The sequence below is a fragment of the Chinchilla lanigera genome, unplaced genomic scaffold, assembly GCF_000276665.1.
Source record: "Chinchilla lanigera isolate Chin_1 unplaced genomic scaffold, ChiLan1.0 scaffold00030, whole genome shotgun sequence".
In the NCBI taxonomy this organism is placed as follows: Eukaryota; Metazoa; Chordata; class Mammalia; order Rodentia; family Chinchillidae; genus Chinchilla; species Chinchilla lanigera.
The window spans coordinates 1,719,387-1,743,346 of record NW_004955431.1 but is presented as its reverse complement, the minus strand read 5'-3'; the positions used below and the strand labels follow the sequence as shown (position 1 = coordinate 1,743,346).

Here is a 23,960-nt window from a genome sequence, read left to right as displayed (position 1 = left end):
GATGGGTCTGTGATGGAATGCTCAAGAATCTACGATGAAGGCTGAACAGTCTACACCAGAAGGCTGAAGAGTCACAGGCAGAAGCCAAACAGTCTACACTGGAAGCCAGGAGAGCACCGTGAAGTTGAAGGTGAAGACTGCAGCTCCTCTTAAGAGCCAGCAATCAGTCCTTCCTCATTTCCCTTTTATTGTATGCAGCCTACCCGCCCTGAGGGGGATGGTCCTCTACACCCACACCATCTCGTGCCCTCCTCTTACACAGGCTAAAGATGAATACAAAGTAAAGACTCTGGCTCCCTGCTGAGTCACACAGTTAACCTTCTAAACTTCTCAAATTGACACAATGAACAACATCCTAGAGCAAGAAGGACACGTCCCTTTCACCCCAGGATGCAGAACTGAGTTATTTAGTTAAGCTTCTAGACTCCTCAAGCTGACACAATGTATCAACCATAACATCTCCCTAGGAGGGGAACTAGATTTTCAGGCATAATTAAAAAAGAATGGGAGAGATAACAATATGTATCATAACAGCCACTGTTAATTCCTATCATTTTGTTCTGAAACCCTGCATCACTTTTATTGTTTTTGCTTCGTTTTGTTTTTGTCTGTGTTGTTGGTATTTTGCTTTGTTCTTTCTTTTATTATTCCCTTTAAAATAAAGAAAAAGGAATGGGAGAAGAGGAAGTCATCCTAGTTATTGCTTAAAGGTTGTGAAAAATAATGAGTTAGTTCCTCTCCATACTTTTACTCAAGAATGATAGCTGGAAGGAAGGCCAATGTTGAAAAGAAGGACCGAGAGACATGCACCAGTGATTACCTCGGGCTCCTCCAAGGAGTCGACAATCCTGTCTGAGGGAGAAGGTAGAGAGTGCCCCGAGGCCCTTCAGTCTTGCTAGACCAGCCGGTGAGATGGATCTGATTCCTGGGACCTCCATCTCAGGGGGCAGTCCAACTTCCAGTGGTCACTGTGGCTCAGGGGGCCTCTTATTGTGATTTTTCTAAATCACAGTCCCCCTTAAGGAAGCCTGGCTTTCTGCAGTGGTAGCAGATACTTTTAGTTGTTGAGCTCTTCTTGGAGCTCTGGGAATCAGACTTAGGTTCTATTCCTTTTAAGGCTGCTTACTTTATCTTGTTCTCTTTGTTTTCTCTTCTTTGGGCCCTCCTGGTCTCAGTTATAAAATACTGATGAGGCACTTCTCACTGTAGTATCAAGTGAGCTGTCGGGAGCAAAAGTCACCTTTTATGACTTTTTCCTAATATCTGAGCCTGACTAGTTCTGTCCTTCTGTTGAATCAAAAGCCATATGTTTCATCAGTGCCTCTTGTAAATGATCTAAGAAGGTGAAGGTTCTCATCTTTCTCTGGATGAATAGTTGACAATTTAAAATAATGAGTTCTCATCCTTCTCAGACCTTTAAGAATACATGTCTGAAGATATTTCCTATTCCAATCTCCTGTCTGGTTGGTAGGCAGAAGGGATCTTGTATAGGGACTGCTTGGGCTCCAGTAGGAACTGGCTATTTCCTGGCTACCTGTCCTCTGGCCTTCTAAGATTAACAATATGATATTTATTTCCAAATGTAGTAGCCAACTATATTGCTTCTTGTCTGTCATTAGAAGTCAATGGTTTCTATAAACAACAAACAACAATGTGCAATATGACAACCATGGTTGAATTCTTACCATCTTGTTTAGTGAAGCTCTGTATCATTTTTAGTGTTATTTTATTCTCTTCAATTGTTTGAGCAGTCTTGCATTCTTATATCTGGTAATCTGAGCAACTTCACTGAAGATAATAATATGTAATATAACAACCATTGTTAATTTCCTATCATCTTTTTTGAAATTCTGTATCATTTTTATTGTTTTTGTGTTGTTTTGTTTTTGTCTTTGTTATTGTTAGTTTGTTATCTTTTTTTCACTTTAAAATAAAAAAAGAAGTCAATGGTTGATTTAAGAGTAACATTACATCTTTTCAGTCTAGTTCATGGGTATGAGTAAGTCCCCTAAAGACCTCAATGTACTTGTCAGGGTTGTTTTAAAACTTTTCCAGATCTTGTTTGAGGTCACTGAGAGAAAAGGACACATGAACACAGGTAGTGTCATACTCACAATTTACCCTCAGTAACAGATATTGTTCTTAAAGACCTTGAACAAAATCAGCTAAGGTTGGATATAGCACAGTAGAAGCTGTAGTTTTGGCTTAGAAACCTCACCCTTAGTCTTTGAAGGGCAAGTGGTGGTGGTGGTGGGGTGAGCTCAGGCTCAGTAATAGTGAATGAGACTTTGATTAAGGTTGCTTGGAAACCTCATCCTTAGGCTTAGTAATAGTAGATGCATCTGATTGTGCATTAAGAGCCAGAGGTGTTTAGTTTTCCTATGGCTTACATTTACATTTTGAACACAAATAAGGATTATTATTAATGCAAAGAATGTCTGAACATAAGGTATTTTGGCCCATTTTTCCTCTGTCTTACAGTATAGGTCTAGTTGTGAAATGGCACCATAGTCAATACTTCTCTTTGCATTTCATTTTGCCTCTACAGGGTAGATTGGCCACATGATAGTGCAGAAAAATATTAAACAGGTCTTTCTCAATATATGAGGGTCAAACAATTTCCAGTGCCTACGAATACATTCCAAAGGAGTAAAAGAATTCAAAATTGAGTTCCCATCTACAACACAAAAGGAGAAATAGGCATCCCTTTTAATCTCTACTTGGCTGGTTTAGAAGCCCCTCTTATCTTGTTTTTCATTTATATGTCTGTCCTTTCTTGTTTCTACCTGCTACATATTATTTCTACCTGTGGCCTCCCTACTCTCCCCTCCGCCTCCAGGTTCTTGTTATGTAATTCAGGCTGGCCTTGAGCTATGTAACTCAGACTAGTAGAAAATTTATGGCAATCTTCCTGCCTCAGCCTCTTGAGTGCTGGGACTACAGGTGTGTGCCATCAACCTGGTTTATACTGCTCTTGAGTGTACTGGAAGCACTGCTGGGGCAGACACAAATCCTGGGAAGTTGATTAGCTTCATTTACAAGGACACACCAGCCTCACAAAAGTTCCCAGTCTTTCCCCGTCCTCAAAGGATTTGGGGATTTTGAGATCCTGGGTGTCCATCCAATGCTCTTTGTTCCAGATTTGCAAATCTCTCAAGAGATAGATTTGTCCTTTGTCCTCGAGACACTGCCTCTTGAGAGTACACAGCACAGACATCCTCAAGGAACGATCACTGTTTGTTTTTTTTTTCCCTCATTCTTCTCTCCCCATACTTTCTAGTAGCGAGGTAATTCTAATTCTATTTCTGCTGCTAAACTTTCCTTCAGTTATTCTGGGCTTTGGCTTTTGAAATTCAAAGTTCAGTGTCTTGCAGTTCAAGGTCTGTGCATTTATTTGCAACCTAAAACCTGTTCTCTGCTGGTGTCATCTCTCTTTTTTTTCCTTTAGTAATGAATATCATGGATTAAATGGAATGAAAGATAAAGAGTTTTAAGAAAATGACAAGAGGACAATGAATCTCAGTTATGATCTCGAAATCTCATCCTACTGTATCAAATGAGAGAACAACCAAAATAAAAGTTGTGGCACTGAGCAAGGTACCTGTTGTTTTGAAGTCTCCATTTTCCATTCTGTAAAATGTAGGATCCTTATTAGGACTATTAAGAAAATGTATGCAAGAATTTAGCTAACTGTTCAATTAATAGATATTATTCATCTGAACCCTGAGTAGAATTTGGAGTAAGCAGATATAATGGAGTAGTTTCTATAGCACTTTGTACTTCTATAAATTATAAAGTTAATGGACACATCAGCTATGGGCTTCAACATGTGAAGGATGTAAAAAGTTAAGGGTTGGGAAGAAATTACAGTCTTCTCCTCAGAACACTTAACCCCACCTCCGACACACACACTTAGTGGAAGGCAGATGTACAGAAAGGTCACAGGCAGGAATTCCACAGTACTTGGAAAATAATTCTTTTTCTCTTCTTTGTCACACGCAGATCTACTTTCCAAAACAAAGTAAAACAATAAGAAAAACAAAAACCTAGGGTCTATTTACCACCTTCTGCTATCCTGTCCTACCCACAGTGCGTTTCTTACATATAAGAATTACAAGAGCTTTTGCTATGTAAAAAGTACCTTCTGGGTAAGGTAATTTCAGTTAAATTTTTTATCAACACATATTAGTTGTATGTATGAATGGGGTTCAGTGTGACATTCTCTTACGTGCATATAGCATGCACTATTCAAATCCAACCTCCCCTTTCCACTTTCCCCCTTTTCAATCTCTAGTAATGACTATGTATTTTCCATTAAAGTTAATTTCTTAAGCTTGCACATAGGAGAGGGAACATACAGCGCTTGTCTTTATCTGTTTTATTTCACTTAACATAATACTCTTCACTACCATATTTAAAGCTGATTTCCCAATGACATACAGGGTTATCAGCTGGGAGGCCCATCATTATTTTAGCTTTGTGTCTCCTTTTAATCAAGAGGTGCAGAGCCTTACTCTGCTTTTACTCACCTGTCTTTAAAATGCTTGGTCTTAGATTCAGATGGTTGGTTGTACGTGATGGTCCCATGACTTTAAAAAGAGAGCTGGGTTGACAATAGCATGCCATTTTCTTATTAGATGGGATATGTCCTCCTAACAGAAACCAGAAACTAATAGATTCCTCGAAGTCCTTGTAGCCAGATCACCTAGAAATTTACTGATTATCAAGAGACATCTGGATTAATGTTATGTTTTCCCCCTTTCCCTATTTCTTTCTTTCTTTCTTTTTAGGTAGGGTTTCTTTTTGTAGCTCAGGCTGGTCTCAAACTCTCCGCAATCCTCCTGCTTCGCTCCTGCGTTCTGGGATTACAGGCCTGCGCCACTTGGCGCCCTGCCCAATTTCTAACTTCGCGAAGCACTTACTGAGCATCAGAAAAGCGCCCAATTTCTAACTTCGCGAAGCACTTACTGAGCATCAGTGATGTGGAAAGAGCCCTCAGGTCAGTCCTCGGTCCGTGCGAGTGGAACTCCACTAGCAGGGCTTGCTTTTATGATTAAATCTTAAGAACGGAGTGATTTGGAGACTAGAAAAAGCCCCTTTCCATTCCCTAAATCGACCGCTCCTGGTTTTATATCACGCCCCTCCCCGTGCTGTTCCAAGATTAGACCGAGGAGCCTCAGAAACAGGTGCCTGAGCCCAGCTAATCCTTCAGCCACGCCCACCTGGGCGGTGTCCAGACGGCGGTTGATTCAGCGACTAGCCACGCTTTTCTGATGCTCAGTGCGTGTGCTGGATTCACTTAGAATTCTGAGAAACACATATGTCCCCTCGCCCTTCAGATGGGGCCCTTCCAGTGTGTCCTCGGGTTTAGTAATTAGTGCTCGACGCTCTTCGGGTGTCCGAAGTCGCGCTTTTTATTTTTCTTTAATTATTGTGTAAAAATTTCAAGACTTAGTTTTTTTTTGGCACCACGCAGAAACAATCTTTCTTTCTTCTTTCTTTCTTTCTTTCTTTCTTTCTTTCTTTCTTTCTTTCTTTCTTTCTTTTTCTCTCTCTCTCTTTCTTTCTTTCATTCTCTCTCTCTCTCTCTCTGTCTCTCTCTCTCTCTCTTTCTTTCTTTCATTCTCTCTCTCTCTCTCTCTCTCTCTCTCTCTCTTTCTCTTTTCTTTCCTGGTTTTTGGTTTTTTAAGATAGGTCTCGCTATGTAGTTCGGATTGGCCATGAACTCAGTAGGTAGCCCAGGCTGGCCTCAAATTCACAGTGATCCTCCTGCCTTAGCCTCCAGAGTGCTGCGACTACTGGCTTGTGCCATCACGCCCGCCAGAAACCCATTTCTTAAATGAATCCCCTTTCACAGATGAGATAACTGAAGCTCAGAGAAGAGAGCGTAACTGGTGGTGCTAGTTCCCTTTCTACAGCACTTCTCTAGAAGTGTGCACGTTGCTTCCAGCTACAGCCGGAGCACTGATGCTGCGGTCGAAGTCCAAAGGTAAGAGTTTGCTGAGCCTCACACAGCCCAGTTTAGCACTAGTCTGGCCGTGGAGGAGTTAAGCGGAAGCCCCGCCCCTCGATGGGCGGGGCGAGTGGGGCAAGGTGTCTGTTCACAGTGCGGCGCCGCACTCCGCGTCGCTCTTCTGCGCCTGCGCGAGGCGCCGAGGGGACGGGTCGGACTCAGGAATGGCGGCCTCCGTGTTCTATAGCCGGTTGTTGGCCGCGGCCACCCTTAGGAGCCACCTGCCCCGGACGGCGCTGCGGGCCGCCGCCCAGGTATTGCTGCTCGGCCTGCTGTCACCTCGAGGGTCGGCAGGAGAAAGGGCGAGGTGGGACACTGGGCTCCTGTGGGCGAGGGGTGAGGGGACGGGTGCCCGGTAGGGGTCACGGAGCCCCTGGTGACACGTCTTGGGTACTGCGCCGGCCGCGGGCGGTTCGCCCGCAGCGCTGCTCGCCAGCCCCGCGAGCCGGTCGGTATTTGCGCTGCGCCGCTCCGGCCCGCGGTCCATGAGGTGGCCCGGCCGGACTGCCCAGCTGGTTTCCGAGGGGCCCGAGCGGAGGGACGGGCTCTTGCCTGCGGGGAAGGGCTCGGGGAGCTGTCTGCGGCCGTCCCGCGTCCGGGAGGCGGCCGGGCTTTCCCGGCCCTTCTGGGGAGGGGGATGTCCTTCGAGGGTGCTCTCGTGTCTCTTGGGGGCCGACATAGGTGAGAGTGGCTTAAGACCATCAGTGGCTGCGACTCGCCCTCGGAGTAGGTTTGTCTTGTTCTGTGTATTAGTAGTGGTGAAAAGGTTCTCTTTTACATTTGGGGAAGTAACATAATCTTTTGGATCACTTCATTTCTGGATAGACTGTAGCATGGGAACCCCTTTGCCCTGAAGTAATTATAGTGTCAGATACTGGGATAAGCTCACCAGGGTTTTCAGCAACACGGAGGGAGTCGTTAAGACCTGCATCGCTGGTTAGGTAGTACTGTGGCTGAGAGAATAAGTGATTTGGACTAGGTAGCACAGTAGGTGATGTGAAAGGTGAAGTTTAATTTCAGAATTATCCAGTTCTTACATTGGTATGCGTTAGTCTCTTGCTTTAATCTCCTGTAGGATTTGACAGTAAAAATTGACCTCTTCTTTCTCATGTTGACATCAAGAAAATGTGGAAGACCATGACTGCTTCCTAAGTCAGTTCTGGAGTTTTATGTTATGTTCAGAAGTAACTCTTCAGTCATACAATATATGAACAGATTTAGGCGTTTTTTTTTTTAAAGATCTGTATAAATTTTTTTTTCTTGAACTTCCTTTAAGAGTGCTAATTTTTTAGAGAATGAGGCTTTGGTGAAAAAATGTTTTCATTCTAGTCATAATCTTTATTATCTGGCAATACCTTTTAAAAAGACATTGTTATTCCACATGGGCATGTCTAGTATATTGTCTTTATAACAACATCTCTCTTTTTCTATCCTGGCATTAAGAAATACAACCTTAGAGTTTGAAAAGACCTTATCTAACTTTTTTCGTAGATGGAGACACAGAGATACACAGTCTTCTGAAACTTGCTCAAGGTCACACACTAAATTTAGCAATTCTCTTCAACATTTTCTTAGTACTATAACCTTCTTCCAGTTTTTTTTGTATCTTTATTGAATATAATTCATGTTATAAGCATATATTTGAGAGATTTTCTTGGATTTGGTTAGGATTGGTAATCTCTTGGCAATAGAAGTCTTTTTCTTTTTTCTTTTTAGTTGACATAATATTGTAGATAATCATGGGGTTCAGTGTGCTGTTTCAGTACATGTATACGTTGTGTAATGATTAAATCAGGTAATATTTCCATCACTGGAAACATTTATCATTTCTTTGTGCTGATAACATTCATACCCTTTCTTGTAGCTGATTTATTTATTTTTTGGTATGAGGACTCAAACTCAGGACCTTGTGCTTGCCAGGCAGGCACTGTGCCACTGAGCTATATCCCTGGCCCTCTTCTAGCTGTTTTAAAATAAATCATACCTTATAATTAAAACTGTAGTCACCCTACTGTGCAACAGAGTACTGGAAATTCTTCCTATTTAATTGTAACTTTGTACCTGTTGGCAAACATTTCCTTCTTTAGGAGTAGGAATCTTTTAGGTGACAGTGTCAGAAAAGATGAATACTTAAATGTGGGAGTCCTTGTGATTATACAGAAATTTATATTACTAACAAAATTCGAAACTGATCATATGCTAAGTTAAAATTTTTAGTGCAAGAAAATAATTATTAGTGTAAGAAAAGAACATATTTTAGACATTAAAAATTAGTGTAGCTACTATGGAAGTCAATGTGGAGGTTCCTCAAAAAATAACTAGAAATAGAACTACAGTACCATTTGATCCAGCTATACCATTCCTTGGTATATGACCAAAGGAATTAAACTCAGTGAACCATAGGGGATACCTGCATACCCATGTTCACTGCAGCACAGTTCACCATGGCCAAGATATAGAACCATCCTAGGTGCCCATCAATAGATGAATGGATAAAGGAAATGTGGGATACATACACAATGGAGTATTATTCAGTCACAAAAAGAACAAAATTATATCATTTGCAGGAATATGGATAAAACTGGAGATCATCACGTTGAATGAAATAAGTCAGATTCAGCGAGACAAGTATTACATGTTTTTCCTTTTTTTTTTTTTTTTTGCGGTACCGGGGGTCGAACTCACGACCTTGCACTTGCCAGGCAGGCGCTTATGCCACTGAGCTATATCCCCAGCTCCTGTTTTTCCTATTATGTGGAATCTAAAAGAAATAACAGTAGAAGGGAGATTATTATTAGACAGGAGGAAGGGAAGAAGAGGGAAAGGGAAGGGATGCAAGAGTGAGTAATATGAGGCATGAATAGGACCAAAATACATCACGTGTTGAACCCCTCCCCCTGTGTGGAACTAAGGGGCAGGGTAGGGCAATGGAGTTGATGGGGAGTGATGAAAGTATGTTATGTGCATGTACAAGTCTGCCAAAATGAAACCCATTAATCTATATCATTGTTATGCACTAATAAATAAGTGGGGAAAATATTTGAGACATTGGGGCTGGGGATTTAGCTCAGTGGCACAGCGCCTGCCAGGCAAGCACGAGGTCATGAGTTCGATTCCTGGTACTGGAAAAAAAAAAACCAAAACGAAAAAAATATTTGAGACATTTCTTTAAAGTGGTATAAAAGCTACAGTAATGTATGTGTACTAATGTTTTGATATTAGAGGTATTTGAAAGAAGCTGTAATATATATACATAGCTTTGCACTGGGGTTTACCTTCATCTTTTTATGGAAAAATCTCAAGCTAGTAGGAACATTCCAATATTAGTATAGTGAGTATCTATATTGTCTTTACCTAAACTTAACACAATGCCATATATGTTTTATCTTTAAAAATTACATATGCATTTATTTACTTATATGTATGTATAAGGTCACACATTCATTTAAACATTTTTTTGTGATAAAATATATTCATAAAGTGGAATACCTTAAATTCACAAAAAAACTAAATCTTGATAAAATGTTGATAGATAAAAACAAAGCACAAAATTATTTGTAGAGTGTATATAGGTTTGCTACTTATAATTTTTAATGGCATATTACTGATGAAATCATATGTTTAAGGTATACAGCATATTTGGAGATACATTGTGAAGTGATTATTATAATTTAAGCTAATTAATAATCACCTCACATATAGAAATTCTTAATTTCTTCTGCTTAGAAATGTTTTTTTTTTTTTTTTGGTTTTTCTCCGGTACCAGGAACAGAACTCATGACCTTGCGCTTGCCAGGCAGGCGCTTTTGCCGCTGAGCTAAATCCCCAGCCTGCTTAGAAATGTTTTATAACACAAGTAAAACAATATTTTTTAAACTGAAAGAAAAATGCTGAGCATCTCACTTCCAGAAACAGATTAAACAATTAAGTGAACATAGTTCTAGACAATTTTTAATATTTGTTTTTGAAAAGAACAAATTGGCAGTGCTGTATACATTATTTTGCAGATTACTGTTTCACTTAAGGAAGTATGGTAGACACCTTTTACTTAGTACATTCATGTCAGCATTGTATTAACTTTTCAGTTGCTGGGACAAGTTACTGGACATCCACCACTTAATGGGGGAGAGGTTTATTGGGCTCACTGTTGTAGAGAATTCATTGCATGGTAGGCTGGCTTCAGGGCAGCAACATCATAGTACAAGGGTATGATATAACAGTTATATCAGATTAGTTCCTATCAGTCAGGAAGCAGACAAGGGAAACTTTGCCAGAGAGAAGGGGGCCAGGACCATATATAATACCCAAGGTCATACCCAGACACATCCAGAAGTGTACTTCGCTAACTTCCTAGGCAGCTCCCAAGTCGGTCAAGTTGACAGTTAATGTTAACTGCTATAAACATCATGATCTCTTAAGGACATAATAACTTTCATTTTCCATCCCACCTGTGTTCTCTTATACCCTTTCCCCACTCCTCTTTATTTTCTTCCTCTTGTCTAGTAATAATGTCCCTTTGTTTTATTATCTTCTTTAGATTTCACATATTAGGAAAGACATGTAATACTTGTCCTTCTGAGTCTGGCTTATTTTATTCAACGTGGTGATCTCCAGTTTCATTCATACTCCTGCAAATGGCATAATTTTATTCTTTTTATGGCGGAATAATAATCAATTGTGTATAGGTACCATTTTTTTATTCATTCATCTGTTGATGGGAACCTAGGATGGTTCCAATATCTTGGCCATAGTGAATTGTGCTGCAATGAGCATGGGTATGCAGATATTCCTATGGTACACTGAGTTTAATTCTTTTGGGTATATACCAAGTAATGGTATAGATCAAATAGTAGTATTCTCAGTAGCCATTCTGACTGGAGTGAGTTGGAATCTCAGTGTAGTTTTGATTTACATTTCTCTAATGAATAAAGGTGTTGCAGGTTTTTTTTTTTTTTTTTAATAAATTTAAGGGCCATTTATTCTTTTTCTTCTGAAAAATAATTTGTCCACTTATTGATTGGCTTGTTTGATATTTTTCCCTTGGTGTTTTTTCAGGTAGTTTAAATATTATTCTTCTTGTTGGAAGAGGAGCTGGTAAAGTTTTTCTCCCATTCTGTAAGCTGTGTCTTCACTATGTTAGTTGTTTCTCTTGCTTCTGAGAAACTTTTAAAATTTGATATAACCCCATTTGTTGTTGATTCTTACTATTCATTCCTGTGCCATTGGTGTCTGGTTTAGGAAGTCTTTGCCTGTGCCTGTGGCTCAGATGTTTTTCTGATGTTTTTTTTCTAGCAGTTTGAAAGTTTTTAGTATTAAACTATCAATGGTTTATATCTTGATGTCGCCTCAAGAGCCTCATGTGCCAGAGGCAGGCTTTTGGAAGGTGGTTGAGTCTGGGAGCTCTATAGCAAAATGTGATATTAGGAGGAGAGGCGAGGTCAAAGGAGGTGGGTCCCTGGTGCTGTGACTGTGTAGGGGTGTCTCCCTTCTGGCTCCTCCCTTAGCTCCCTGCTGCCTTTCTGTTATGAGGTGAGCAGTTTTCTTCCACCCAGTCCCTTCCACTGTGCCACCTACCATGGAAGGACTGAGACATCTAATACATGAGTCAAAACAACCTCTGGGCTGGGGATGTAGTTCGGTGGTAGGACTCTTGCCTAGCTTGTGTGAGGTCTTAGGTCTAGTATTAAAAAAAAATTCCCCTAAATAATCACAACATAAATTATCATACATAGAAAATTTAACATTCTCATAAGAGAAATGTCTAATACAAGTATGTAATCAGATTCAGATTGCCTCAGTTGTCTCAAAATAATCCTTTATAGCTGTTAGATATTTTTAGAAACTGGGTTCAGGCTGCTATGGTATTTTGTCTGATCCGTTCAGGGAATTAGGTGCCACCTAGTGACTTTTATACTACTAATTTAATGTTCTGTATGTATTGCGATTGTTTATTTACATGTCTGTGAACACTAAGATCATGTTGGCTTTAGTGTTTTTAGCATCCTTAGCGTTCATTGTAGTATATAGATATTCAAAAACTACTTGAGCATGTGACCATTTTTGACAAATTTTTGCTAGGCACTCCTCCCTTGTACTGTTATTATTTTGAGGCATAATTTATATACAATAAAGTATAACTTTTAGTTGGGTAGCTAGATCGACTTATTTTTTGCTAGATTGATTTTTATATCTGTATTCATTGGTGTATTGACCATCCAGATCAAGATACACAATGTTTTTGGCTCTCAAAAAGCTCCATGGTCCCTTTATCAGTACTCCCCCACAGAGAGTAGTAATCATTTATTCTGACCTCTACCACCAAACACTAATTTTGGCTGGTTATGTAAACAGAGATTGTGTAAGTATTTGTGTGTATGGTTTCTTTTCCTCAGCATGTTTGAGAGATTAATCCATTGATGTGTGAACAGTAGTTTGTTTATTGCTCTGTAGTACCCTATCATATAAATATAGTGCAATTTACCCATTCTATTGATGGACAGTTCATTTACATTTTGAAATGAATAAGACATTCTTATATATATCTTTTGGTAAATGTAAGACTCATTTCTGTTGATAGGTATATAGGGTTAGAAGGGATTCTTGGGTTAGAAGATAGATGCACAGAATAATTTGGAGTGATTTGGGAGGTTGTTAGCTATTGAAATGACACTAATTAAGGAATTTAGTTATCCAGGAAAAATATTAGTGAGGACTTTACCTCACTAAATGAATAAAAAATAAGTTGCTATTACATGTAACTGTCTTAAACTAGAGGTTCATGAACTGTAAATTGTTAAGAGTGGAGATTTCCTTCCGTCTTGCTCAGAGATTCCAATTTTGTAGATGAGAACGGGGTCTGAGAATCTGCTGTTCTAGAAGCAGATTTAATTTTGGTGCAATATATCATAAACCCACTTTAAGAAACATTACATAAGGATTCTTTCAATTCAGTTTTTATATTTTTGTGTTTCACATAAATCGTTTCAGTATATTACATTGTGTTTGGGGATACAGGATGAATACGGATAAAACTTAGAAATGTTCCAATGCAGTTTTTCAAAGCTTTCATAGAATTTAATTTGTTTGTATATTGTCTTGTGAGGTTGATATGATTGAGGAGTTTGTAAAAGGGAGGCTGGCATTTCAACAGTTGTTATGATGGGTTTAGATTAGGCTGTGATTTAGTGGAGGCTTTGGAACTAATATGTGTGAGAGATCTTAATGTGACTATGATACAGGAAGCTGAAAAACCAGCCTTCACTCTTTTCTCTTTTAGCAGTGAAATAAAAACTGCTTCCTACTTAATTCTTTTTGTGAGAGTACTTCCGGCTCTGCTTTACTCAGGAACATTATAATTTTTTCTTCCACTATATAAAAGTACATATCACTTTTTATTTTCTATCTCTTTCCCCTTTCTTACCATGTTTGGCACATAGTTATTAATTTAATGTCCCCCTGTTCTACAAATATTCATTGAAATGTCAGCCCTAGGAGTAAAGTTATTCTGTTTGGTTCAGTGCTTTATTTCTTCCTCTTTTAGTTTTGTTTTGTTTTGTTTTATGAGAAGGGTCTTGCTTTATAGTTCAGGCTGGCCCTGAACTCACTATGTAGCCAGGCTGGCCTCAGACTCATGGCAATCATCCTGTCTCAGCCTTCTGAATGCAGGGGTTATAGGCATGTATGTACCACTATGCCCAGCCACTGTTTTATTTCTAGTGCCTAGATAATCAATAAATACTTACTAGGATGAATGAATGTTCTAAATAGATTGAAAAGTGAAGAAGTTATAGTTGGCATTGCTTTTTTGGGGAGATTTTAGGGTTCAATTGTGAAGGACAAGCACTTGAACTGGACTTGTAAAAGAGGTACCACTTAGAGGAGTTGCTTAGAAGGAATACGTTAAAAACAATATTGAGTGTTGGTTCTGTGAGATGAATACTGTATATTATGAGATGGAGAGTTGTGTGGAAGGTGTTTATTGGAATGTGGCAATGCTTGTGGGAGACTGAAGGCAAGAGAACCGAGTAAACAGAGAAGTGTAACTGTGGCACAGCTCTGGGTCCCTAAGACACCTGCTACTCCTAAGGGAGAGCTGGAAGTAGGATGGCCCTTGTGAGTTGTCCCAAGTTGTAGTAATGTACCAAATCCTTCTGTCTCTCTCTCTCTGCCCCTATAGATGTCAGTGGGTGCAGCCTGCGAAGGGGAAGGGAAAGTGACTTTGGGCAAGGAGATTCTAAGGCATGGGAGGACTTGCCGGAGAGCTGTCCCAGTCAGCACTCCCAGCAGCCGGAAGCATGAGTGTCTTGGTCCTGAAAGGAGGAACTGAGTACCATAACTTAGTGTCCACTAGAAATGAAGTCAGGGTTTTGAGTCTTGAGTGTATGAAAAAGTGTTGGTGTCATTCAATCATCTATTGCCAGATGATATGTTAGATGTCAGAGGAATAGTAGGGAGAAGAAAGTTGGAAGGAGTTTTGGTTTGATGGAAAAGATAAGATAGATTTTAGATCTGCTAAATTTGTCACTGACATAGAGATGCCCCTGTAAGTCATTGGAGATATGGTAGTAAAGATCAAGTGTAAGATAAGGACAAGAGGTGATAAGGAAATACTTAAAACTACAAGGGTAACATTGGATATTTAGATGTTTAGATTAGCTTTTTATGATATGTTGTCATTTTCAGGTGCTCTGAATAGTGTGTTCTGATGATTTACTATAACAGCTCATTATAGGAGAAATCAAATACTCTATAAACAAAGTATTTCAAGGAGGTGTTTTAACAAGAATTAATTGTCAAGTCATTATTATATGTAAATATGTTCCCTATTTCTCTAGGTTCTGGGAAATTCTGGATTGTTTAATAATCATGGACTCCAAGTACAGCAGCAACAGCAAAGAAATCTCTCACTACATGAATATATGAGTATGGAATTGTTGCAAGAAGCTGGTGTCTCAATTCCCAAAGGTTATGTGGCAAAGTCAGCAGATGAAGCTTATGCAATTGCCAAAAAATTAGGTACTAAATTAAGAAAAACTTATACTACCTTGACATGGGAAATTTACTTTTGCTTTGATGACTACTCTAAGCTTTAATTTTTAAAAAAGTTATATTTACTTGGTAGAACTTTATGATTGTTAAAATTCTAAATTTATTATGAGATGATTTTTGAGCTCCTATAGTGTGATTTAAAAGGAGTTGCTTATACTGATGTGAGGAAACTGAAACCCTATTTTTAGTTAGCATGTGGTTATGGAGAAGGAAATTCTGTTTACTATGGAGAAGGAAATTTCTGTTTAAGATACTTTGTATCTTAAAGGGTTGGTGCTGTGTTGATTTTTCAGAGAAATGATGAGAGAAGATCTTAGTTGTTTATTTGATTGTAAAGATAAGTCCAGTACTTTCCTTCTTGTTTTTGGTTTAAAAAATATGGAACCAAAGTGGAGGAAAATGAGCTCTACAATGTGAGCTGAGCTCCGTGAGAGCACAGTTACTTTGTTGTACTTGTGCACTGATGTGTCCCAAAGTCTTAGAAGAGTAGTTTTAGAAGAGTAGTTGAATGTAGATCATGGATAAATACTAGTATTTTTTAAATGAGTGAAATAAGTTGCTCGTGTTTATTAGTAAAGTGTTTTATTGATGACAGAAACCTTTACCGATGACACAAAAGTTATTACTTTTGATTTGAACTTATATTAATCTCTTAAGAGCCAACTTTTTATTTTAGAAATTTTTTTTTTTAATACTGGGAATCGAACTTAGGACCTTGTGCTTGCCAGGCAGGCACTTCTGTCACTGAGCTTTATCCATGGCCCCTAGAAAATAAGTTTACAAATATTTAACATGAGACCATAATAATGAGATAATGGAATAGCTTACACTGCATTTTCTTTATATAGTAATATTATAGTAGTAGTTTAAATCTCACCAATTTTATGGAGATTAGCACAATTAATCTTTCTTGAAGTGTACATTTGTTAGTATGTCTTTATGCTTTGGTGAAGACTTTCCTTTTATTAGTTTTTAAAGAAAGATATGAAACATTTAAGAAATATTTAAATTTTAAAAGGTTTTGTCTTGATTTGTAGAATTAGTTTTTCTTTTAAAAGGAGGGTATGCCCAAGTTCAAAAAATTATCATTTAAAATATGTTTTTCAATGAAATGGGCAATGCTTTCCTTGACTTGGTTTTATTTATAGTTTTTTGGTTAGAACAGGTATTTTTATTTAGATTAAAAACAAACATTAAAAAAATTGTACTAATTTTGATGTAATTTTGATTCATTATAGGTGATTTGTAGTTTGAATTTGTGTGCTTAGTGTTTTTTTTTTTTTTGGTTTTTCTCTGGTACCGGGAACCGAACTCACGACCTTGTGCTTGCCAGGCAGGCGCTTTGCCGCTGAGCTAAATCCCCAGCCCCTTGTGTGCTTAGTGTTAACAGGACCTGATGTATATCATGAAATTAGTAAAAACTCCTTTTTTCTTATTTCCAAATTGTTGTAATTGGTTTTAACTGTTTTCTCAAATTTTATTGTTTTGTCAGAAAAAATAATTTATGCAGGAGTTTTTTCATAAAACAAACATGATGTTTGATGCCAATCTCTTTGATTTCTTTACTCCTTATAAAAAGCATTAAGTTTAGATACAGAAGAACAGTTAATATGTGCAGGGTAAACTATGGTGTTCTTGGCAAGTTCTCTGAGACTAGGACTTGTAAGTAGTAAGGAGCAGATTTGATTTTGAGCCTCCTCAAACAACATATCTTGTTTACTGAGAAAATGTGGTTTGTCACAAAATACTGCAAAGGATGATTATAGGGATTAGCTACTAATAAAAATCTTTAAATCTAGAAGAGCAGAAATGTTCCCTTTTTTGGTTTGTTTTCTCTTTTGGATTTTTTGAGACAGAGTCTCTTTGTAGTTCAGGCCAGCCTTGAACTCAGGGTGGTCCTTCTGCCTCAGCCTCTTTAAGTGCTCAGATTACAAGCATGTGCCACATGCCCAGGAGACATGCTAGGTTTTAAGAGACATATCTAGTAGCTACTATGAAGACACTGAGGACAATGTGTGCTTTTGGTGAGTCATTAATATCAGAAGGTAATTGATTATGGGGTCTAAATGCATAACATATGGTATGAAGTATGGTGTGGTTTTATCCATTAAGACAGCAATTCCCAGGGCTGATATTCAGCTACATCAGAGTTAATTTTGCTTCTTACTTCAACATTCACAGAATGCTTATTGCTAGTGCCCCAAGTAGTGTTCTAGGGCATAAATGAATTACAGATGTGCCAGACTGTTACTTCCCCTCAGTTCTGTGGGTGGCAGGAGAAGCTGAATTAACAGAGGGCCTGGGGTCACTAAGCCCTACAACTGATGACTCCTCCTGTAATAGCCTTGACCTCTTTTTCCAGTATTCTCTCCAAATTCTCTCATTTTCTGTGCATTTTATGCTGTTGAAAAAGTTGGGAAGCATTGTTCTGGAGTTATGTTTTACCTAGTATAAATCATTGAGGTTAGGAATGGAAGAGTAATAAAAAAGAAATTTAATGCTAGCTTTAAAAAAGACTGTATGCATCTACAACTTGAAGATTAATAGAATTGAAGATCATGGAGAAATTTCTGGAATGGTTTATCAGAGGGATGACTGTTAAACACAGAGAAATGAGGTAGTTATAATTTGAGGTCAGTTGTCAGAGCAGTGTACCATCTCTTATAGTTAATTGCTAGCTAAAGGACATATGATTTTAAGAGGACATTGGCAAAGTTTTTATAATTTCCCTATTAACCATAGTAGAGTTGGGATTCTAGTATAATTAAGTAGAATCTCTGTATGGTTCAGTAAACACAAATTAATGTCCATCAGCTGAAGTTTGATTGCTAATTGCTTTACCTTCTTTAGTCTTGTTTTCATTATTTTATTAGTTATATGACTTTATACAAGGCATACTTAATGTGTTTGTGAAAGACTAAACCTAGGAAGGATAGTGAATAAATATATTTCAAAGACAGTATTGGGATCCCCAAAAGACCTTTTCTGACTAGAGGATAATGCCAAATTGGTAATAGAGCAAATAATTACAAGCTCTGGGAGGGCAGGCTAGGGCTTGCTCATTGTATCTACAGTTCCAGCATGGTAACTGGTGTGGAGATGAATCTATTGAATGAGAGTTAAAGAATTTGTTTTAATGAGTTGTTCTTAAACTTACAACCCTTTCCTCCTTCGTAATAGTTGATGACACTGTATGTCATTACTTCATATATACATATTATAAAAGTATATATATTACTTTTGTTGTAAAGGGCTATCTTTAGATGAAGGTTCTGAAGAGTTGTTTTGCCTGGAAAGACTTTATATTCCCAAAGGAGAAGGACACTTTGAAAGAGCTTTTTGTCTTTAAAGATGTTTATAAAAAGTTGGAGCATTATTATTATTTAGTAGATCTGTGTGTTTCTAATTTAATGGTTAAGAATGGGTGAATTTAGCCTAGTAAAGCACCAGTTTAACTGTTGACTAATTTTTACATCATACTTATGCTGTTTGTATTTCAGTTATCACCTTTGGATATCCATGAGTATTTTTTAAGTACTAGAACTGTAGGACTTGGCAGGTTGTAATCAGAGACAGTAGAGTAAATGTATGTGCTCCTTTTAGCTTAAGCACTACCTCTCATTTGCTATCATCTTTGAGGCCACCTTCTGAGTAAGAAAATTATTGTTGGTTTTTAGGAAATTTTTAAATTGTCTCTGATCTTTACTATTGTTGATATACTTTTGAGTGCTAGAGACTGTGGCGTATTGAAAAGGGTCAGTCTTATCTAATCAAGACAGTTCTCTGATGAGCTCTAGTTGCAGGCCTTTTGGCCCTGTATTTTCAGTTCTAATATTTTTTTGAGAGCAGTGGAAGAATCTAAATTGGCAAGAATTCTGTTCATTTGAAAATGTTCCTCTTTTCAACATTCAACAAAATATGTGATGGAACCCTTCCAAAAGCTTATAAGTACCAATGAATACAATAAAGATTCTACCATCCTAGAGCCTGTATTTTAATGAGAAAGGAAAACAACAAAAGATATACATGAAAAAATTATGTATTATGTTAGAAGGTGATAAGATCTATAGGGAAAAATGTAGGTCAGAGAAGAGGAATTGGTCACAGGTAGGCAAACTGCAATACAACTTGAAAGGGATGAAGCCTTTCCCAGTGGACCTCCAAGAATATGCCAAGCCAAATACTGAAGTCATGGACATATCAGGAACAGTCAAGAGACCAGGGTAGCTGAAGTAGAGCAAGCAGTGAGGAGTATGCAGAAGTTAAAAAGGATGAGGATGTTAGTCATGTCATGTAGGGCCTGTGTCATGGTCACTTTCTTGTTGTAGGGGCAAAATACCACACATCCACTGAAAGGATGACAGATTTATTTTGGCTGATGGTTTGTAGAGTGTTCACCTTATAGTTAGCTGGTTCCAAGGCTGGCTTCAAGGCAGAAAGGGCGTGGCATGGTAGAAGCATGGGTGCTGGGAAGCAGAGAGGAGACCACAATGGAGATTGATAGTACTGCGTTTTCTAACCAAGCCCTGCCTCCTAACAGTATGTTCAGCTGTGGATTCATTAGTGGGTTAATCCATTGATGAGTGTAGTGCTCCTGTGATCCAGTCACCTACCAACACATGAAAAATTTGAGGGACATTTTAAATCTTAACCATAACAACCTGGTAGGCTATTGTAAGAACTGTGGCTTTTACTGCTAGCAAAGTGGGCAGTTACCTGTAGCACAAACTTTCAAGCAGAGCATGATTTGTCGCTTTGGCTATTGCTTTGAGAATATTCTGTGGGGGATGAGAGTCATCCAAGTGAGAGGTAATGATGGACCAAGGGCCAGAGAAGTTATGAGGAGTGGCCAAGATTCTGGGTAAACTTTGAGGGTGAGAACTGTTGTAGTTTCTCAGTGGTGTGGGTATGAGAATGAGTTATTTTTAAAGAGTATTGACTGATGCATACAGTGTCATTTTCTGATTTAAGTAATCAACTTTTCACATGTGGCTAATTTACTTCATTAATTTTTTAAACATTCTTTTGTAAGAATTGTTTTGGTCATAAACTGTATTTGTTACCTCATTGGTTGTCTAGTTGGCTTATTCTGCTGGATATATGTATTAGGGAATGACTTTCCCCCATACTATATTTCCTATATTCAGCCTGCTCAAATATGTTTATAGACTAGTTGTTATATCAGAGTGCTTTGTGCTTGGGTTATAACTAATACGATGAGGCTGTTAACCCTGCCCTGAAAGGTTAATTATTTTCCATTATGTCGTAATTAGTGTTGTGTTGGCACTATGGCATACTCTTTGAGAAGCAAATGAGGTATTACCCTTGATTCTGAACAACTCATGATATCTAGGCTAAACATCTAGCTTTCTGGTTTTATACAGCAAATTAGAAGAGAAGGAAAGACAGTGATCAGTCTTTGTGTTAAGAAAAATAGAGACTGTTTATAGAATACGCATAAAACATGTAAACACAATAGTCTGGATTTTCTGTTATACATGTGTCTTACTCCTGATAAGTACTTTTCATAATATTACTGATCAGTAATATAAACAGTACATTCTGTTAGTGGAGCAGGATAAATCAGTATCCATACTGGTAGTGGTAACCTCCAAGTCATGGCCTATTCCTGCTCAAAGTAGTTGTTCTAACTCAGATTTTCACAGAATAGCAAGTTTCCATGTGAATAGAGAGCCAAGGAGGTATTCAGATAACATTTGGGTCTCACGTTTTTGTTTTTAATAACAAAGCACTAGATATTTCAGGTATCAAGGAGCAGTTGAACTATTCTCAATATGCCATACTTTAAGAAGTGATTTGAGTTGCTAATTTTTTTTTGCCGGGAGAGGGGTGTTTTTCCTGTATGGGGAACCAAACTCATGACTTTGTGCTTGACAGGCAGGCCCTGTGCCGCTGAGCTAAACCCTCAGCCCCTTGAGTTGCTGATTTTTAGAGTCATGGATCTTTTAGATGATGAGTACTCTAGTTAATATGTACCCTCGGTGCCTCATTTTTTGTTATTGTAAATAGATGAGACCTTATTTAGAATTATTTTGCTTATTATTATTAATGTGTATTGTACAAATTAATAGAATTTACTGTGGTATATCCATACATGGACACATGCCTATTATTATGTACGTTAAGTAAAATACTGTCTTTTGTATGTGACTCCTTGATCTGTAACAGAGTTTTTCTTCTAGGTTCAAAAGATGTTGTGATAAAGGCACAGGTTTTAGCTGGTGGTAGAGGAAAAGGAACATTTGAAAGTGGCCTGAAAGGAGGAGTGAAGATAGTTTTCTCGTAAGTTATTGTTTAAAGAAAAATTACCATTATTAAAGATTAATTATTGAATTGATGAAAATACTGAAATTTACATATTAAGTGATATGAGTTTAGCCTTAAAATTGATTATTCTAAATTTTTATAATTGGAAGGCAGAAAAATTTAAGTTCTTTTTTTTCTTTTAGTCCAGAAGAAGCAAAAGCTGTTTCTTCACAGATGATTGGGAAAAAGTTGTTTACCAAGCAAACTGGAGAAAAGGGCAGAATATGCAATCAAGTTTTGATTTGTGAGAGAAAATACCCCAGGAGAGAATACTACTTTGCAATAACAATGGAAAGGTCATTTCACGTGAGTAACTGTAGACATGACATGTTAAAGGTGACTTTGTAGTGTTTAGTTTCAGAAATTGAGTGTTAGTTGTACAGGAAAGGTCAAAAAAGTATGATTTATAGTGCATCTATGTATGTCATGAGCATGGTGTTTATATCCTTTTTAAAAAGTATCATGGTAAGTAGACTGAGCACCTTCTTTGAAGGTAACAGTATGTAATATAACAACCATTGTAAATTTCTATCATTTTGTTTTGAGGTCATGTATCATTTTTGTTGTTTTTGGGTTGTTTTTATTTTGTCTTCATTGTTTTGCCAGTTTTTAAATTTTTAAAATAAAAAAATCATGGTGTATGCCATAAAATTTGATATATAATATCATGATTAAAATGCTATAGGAAAATACCCTGCTACAATACATTTCATAGAATTTCCAAATGATTATTTCACTAAGAACAGTTTAAATCATCTCTGGATCATCTCTAATATATTCCACAGACTAAGAAAATATTTTCTAGCAGAGTAAAATATTTTTACCAAAGAGAAAAATCTCTGAATCTACTAAGAAAATGTGTATGTGTTGCTTTACAAAATAATTCTTTTTACCTCTTTTTTTTTTTTTAAATAATTTAGTTGCTTTTCACATAATTTGGTACTTGGTAAGTTGAAGGTAACATTAAAGTATTAACAGTATGGTTTTAATGAGTATGACATTACCCCTACTCTCCTTTTATGGAACCTGAAAGTCTAGCATTGAACATAGGCATCTGGTTCTATAAAAATCCTTTGATAAATCTATTACTTAGAATATTAATGATTTATGTTGCAGTTATCTGGCTTCTTGAGTGCATTAATTAGCTTTTACAGTCTGAGTCTGTGTGTTAACTGGTTTGGTTTTTGAAACAAACTGGATATATGAAGTCCTTGTTGTTAACTGGTTTGGTTTTTGAAACAAACTGGATATATAAAGTCCTTGTTGTTAACTGGTTTGGTTTTTGAAACAAACTGGATATATAAAGTCCTTGTAAAGATATGATAGAGAACATTATTGTGTGTAATTTAGAGTAACAAATTTTAAAGGATCATAAAAATAGAAAAATACAGAACAACTTTAAAAAAAGTTTTGTAATCCATTTTTAAAAAAATTTAACACATGGGCTTCTTTCCTTTATAATACATATTGATCTTTATTATTATTAATTTTTTATAGTAGAATTATTTTATGTATTACTATTAACATGATATTACCATATATGCATACACTGTGTTTTGATCATGTATGTCTATCCTTTTTTCTCTGTCCCAGGCCACAGGAACCCTGCTCAGTCCTTAATAAACCCTCTTTTATTTTCAGGTGACATTATAAAAACTTACTTAGTTTCCACATAGGAAAGAGAACATGTGATACTTATCTTTTTGTCTGGCTTATTTCATTAAACATGATGTCCCTCACTTCCACCCATTTTTAGATGATTTTTTTTGTTTGTTTGTTTTTGTTTTTTCCGGTACCGGGAATCGAACTCACGACCTTGCGCTTGCCAGGCAGACACTGCCACTGAGCTAAATCCCCAGCCCCAGTTCCACCCATTTTTAGAATGGCAAAAGTTCATTCTTTTTTTTTTTTTAATTTATTTTAAAAATAAGGAAAACATATTAACAAACAGAATCCATTTACAAAATAGCATAAGAACAATACAAACAACACAGAGTTATAGGCAAAGTGGTAGGAAATTAACAATGGTTGTTGTATTACATATTGATATCTTCAAAGTGGTTTCTCAGGAAAACAAATAGAGACATGCAATATTGATCAAGTAATCATTAACTGCTCCTTTCTGTAGAGCAATAGAAGACAGTAGTACAACTATGTTATCTATCCTGTATATGCATACATACATAATTTCCTCTTCTTTCCTTCTCTTTTCCCGCACTCCAGTTGCCCTTTACTTTTGAGTAAGGGAAACATGTATTTTCCTTTTGTTTTACAATGTGTCTCATACCTCCTAGTTTTTATTCACTCTTTCAGGTTCTTATACTAGTAAGGCAATACGTTGCTTACACACAGAGGTCTGATTTATTTCACTTATGAGTAAGGTCTCTAGTTGTGACCATCTACCCATAAAAACCTTGAGTTTATCTTTCTTTATAGCTGAATAGTATTCCATGATATAAAAGTACTACAATTTTTTTATCCAATCCTCGGTGGATGGACATTTGGGTTGCTTCCATAGTTTAGCAACTGCAAATTGCGCTGCTATGAGCAAGGGTGCACATATATCACTGTG

At 37.4% G+C, this 23,960-nt stretch overlaps 1 protein-coding gene across 1 annotated transcript in view; it reads left to right on the top strand.

Annotated features, from left to right (window-relative positions):
* Positions 1 to 6,112: 6,112 nt before the first annotated feature.
* The window catches only part of Sucla2 (succinate-CoA ligase, ADP-forming, beta subunit), a 58,515-nt gene continuing 40,667 nt past the window's right edge, over positions 6,113 to 23,960 (top strand). Inside the window, exons 1-4 of the mRNA XM_005387550.2 lie at positions 6,113 to 6,267; positions 14,848 to 15,028; positions 21,265 to 21,364; positions 21,532 to 21,694. Coding sequence (XP_005387607.1) covers positions 6,178 to 6,267; positions 14,848 to 15,028; positions 21,265 to 21,364; positions 21,532 to 21,694 — 534 coding nt within the window. The 5' untranslated portion in view covers positions 6,113 to 6,177. The remainder of the gene's footprint in view (positions 6,268 to 14,847; positions 15,029 to 21,264; positions 21,365 to 21,531; positions 21,695 to 23,960) is intronic.